At 37.3% G+C, this 1827-nt stretch overlaps 1 protein-coding gene across 1 annotated transcript; it reads right to left on the bottom strand.

Annotated features, from left to right (window-relative positions):
• Window positions 1-559: 559 nt before the first annotated feature.
• LOC110032767 (calvin cycle protein CP12-2, chloroplastic-like) lies at window positions 560-1299 on the bottom strand. Its single transcript, XM_020736515.1, has one exon. It carries the CDS (start codon window positions 1129-1131, stop codon window positions 730-732), a length of 402 nt encoding a protein of 133 aa, XP_020592174.1. The 5' UTR covers window positions 1132-1299; the 3' UTR covers window positions 560-729.
• Between the last annotated feature and the right edge of the window lie 528 nt (window positions 1300-1827).

Raw genomic sequence — 1827 nt, 5'->3', positions numbered from 1 at the left:
GTTGGATAATAAACAACAAAAAACAAATTTAACGCTGAAGTTCAAATCTATAACTCAAATATCTGTACAAATTCTTTTCGAGGAGAGTCTTCGAAACGCTAAAATAATCGCTTGGCTGCTATTGGAGATGCCGGAGAAAGATGCAATGGCGAAAAAGCTGTTGCAGAAAGAAGAAAATGTAAAGCTCAAAACCCAATTTTTCTACAGCCAATTCCGATATCATCCTTTGTAAACAAAATGCAAGCTGAAATCGCAAATTGGAATACCACCCAAATCTTATATATTAACTTATCTAAAACTCAAACTAAATTTTACATTTATACCACCCAAAATTTTCACATCACACAAAAATTATCACCATTTAAATTTCTAAAAAGTAAAATACACTTTTTCCTAAATAGTTAAGGCAGAATGCATGTAAAAATTGAAATTTAGAACTTATATAGGTAAATAAACAAGAATTGAGTGGTATGTATGTAAATCTTCCAAACATGTAAAACAATTCTTACTAGAATTCAAACTAGAACAAGATACCAAACAGCCGAAGGCAAGATCAAGCTAAGGTTAAACAACATCCTACTCCATTTATTCCAAATAAAACTCCTTACATAATCCCATAATTGAGCAAAGACAAACAAACCATCATCCTCCTCCTCAAACTAATCAAATATCAAATCCCAAAAAAGTCGATCTTTTTCTTCCTCCCCTGTTCTCTTATCCCAACCAAGATCAGTCCTCGTAGGTTCGGCACTCTTTGACCTCAGGATTATCCTCACAGTAGTTCTCGAGCGGATCCGACTTGCTCTTAGCTCGGTCGCGTGCGTGGCTGGCGGCGGCGCTGAGCTCCTCCACCTCGTCCCAAGCCGCCGCGCACTCCCCGCTCTTAGGGTCCCCTTCGCAAGCTTCCTCGGCCTTCTTTATGCTCTCCGAAACCTTCTCCGACAGACCTCCCGGGTTCGTCGGCGCGCTGTAAATTGCCATCAGTCTGATTGTCTGCTTCGAGATGCGGTTCCAGTTGGGAGAAAGCAGGCTCCTTTGGATGACCGGAGGGAAGGCGGTGGCAGGGGAGGTTTTGGCGCCGGTGCAGGAGGCGGAGGAAGGAAGGTGGATACTGGATAGAGGTGTAGCCATGGATGAGGGTTTGGGGGAAGGGATAGAGGCTGCGTTGTGAGGCAGCGAGAGATAATGGTGGGGATGAGGACAAAAGCTCTTCGGAAGAGGAGATGGGATTTTTTTCTCGACTCCTGGGAGGGGCTTTTGGATCAGGTGTTGTTGAGCTTGCCGTTCAATTTGGGACGCACACTTCTTATCCTGTTACTAGGCCAAGGACATATTTATTTTTATTATTACTTTATTTTCGAAAACATATTGATTGGTATACTTCATATTTAATTTTACTTTTTCTTTCTACAAATAAATCAACTTGATTTAAAATGTACTCAAGATATTAAAAAAAATATCCCAACTAAACATATTTTCAATTCAATTCAAATATAATAAAACAAAAACAAAAATAAAAAATAAAAAACATCTCGAAAAGTAGTACACAAATATTTTAAGAGAGGTTAATCATCATCATCAATTAAAATTAACAATATGAATTTTCATAATTAAATCATTATAAACAAGTGATGATTGAGGAGTCTACTCTTAATAAATTATTTTCAGCAACTATTATCAATGTAATATTGGTGTACCTCTTCTTCTTTCTTATAGTTTGACACTAATTTGTTCTATCATCTAATTGGCATGTTGTTTACCTTTGGTTATATATGTCAGAGTTATTTATATTTGATATATTATAAAAAAAATCATATTGATCCATAC

This window comes from Phalaenopsis equestris, unplaced genomic scaffold, assembly GCF_001263595.1.
Source record: "Phalaenopsis equestris unplaced genomic scaffold, ASM126359v1 Scaffold001022, whole genome shotgun sequence".
Classification (NCBI taxonomy): Eukaryota; Viridiplantae; Streptophyta; class Magnoliopsida; order Asparagales; family Orchidaceae; genus Phalaenopsis; species Phalaenopsis equestris.
Note: the sequence above shows the minus strand (reverse complement) of the source record. Positions and strands in the feature narration are given on the sequence as shown.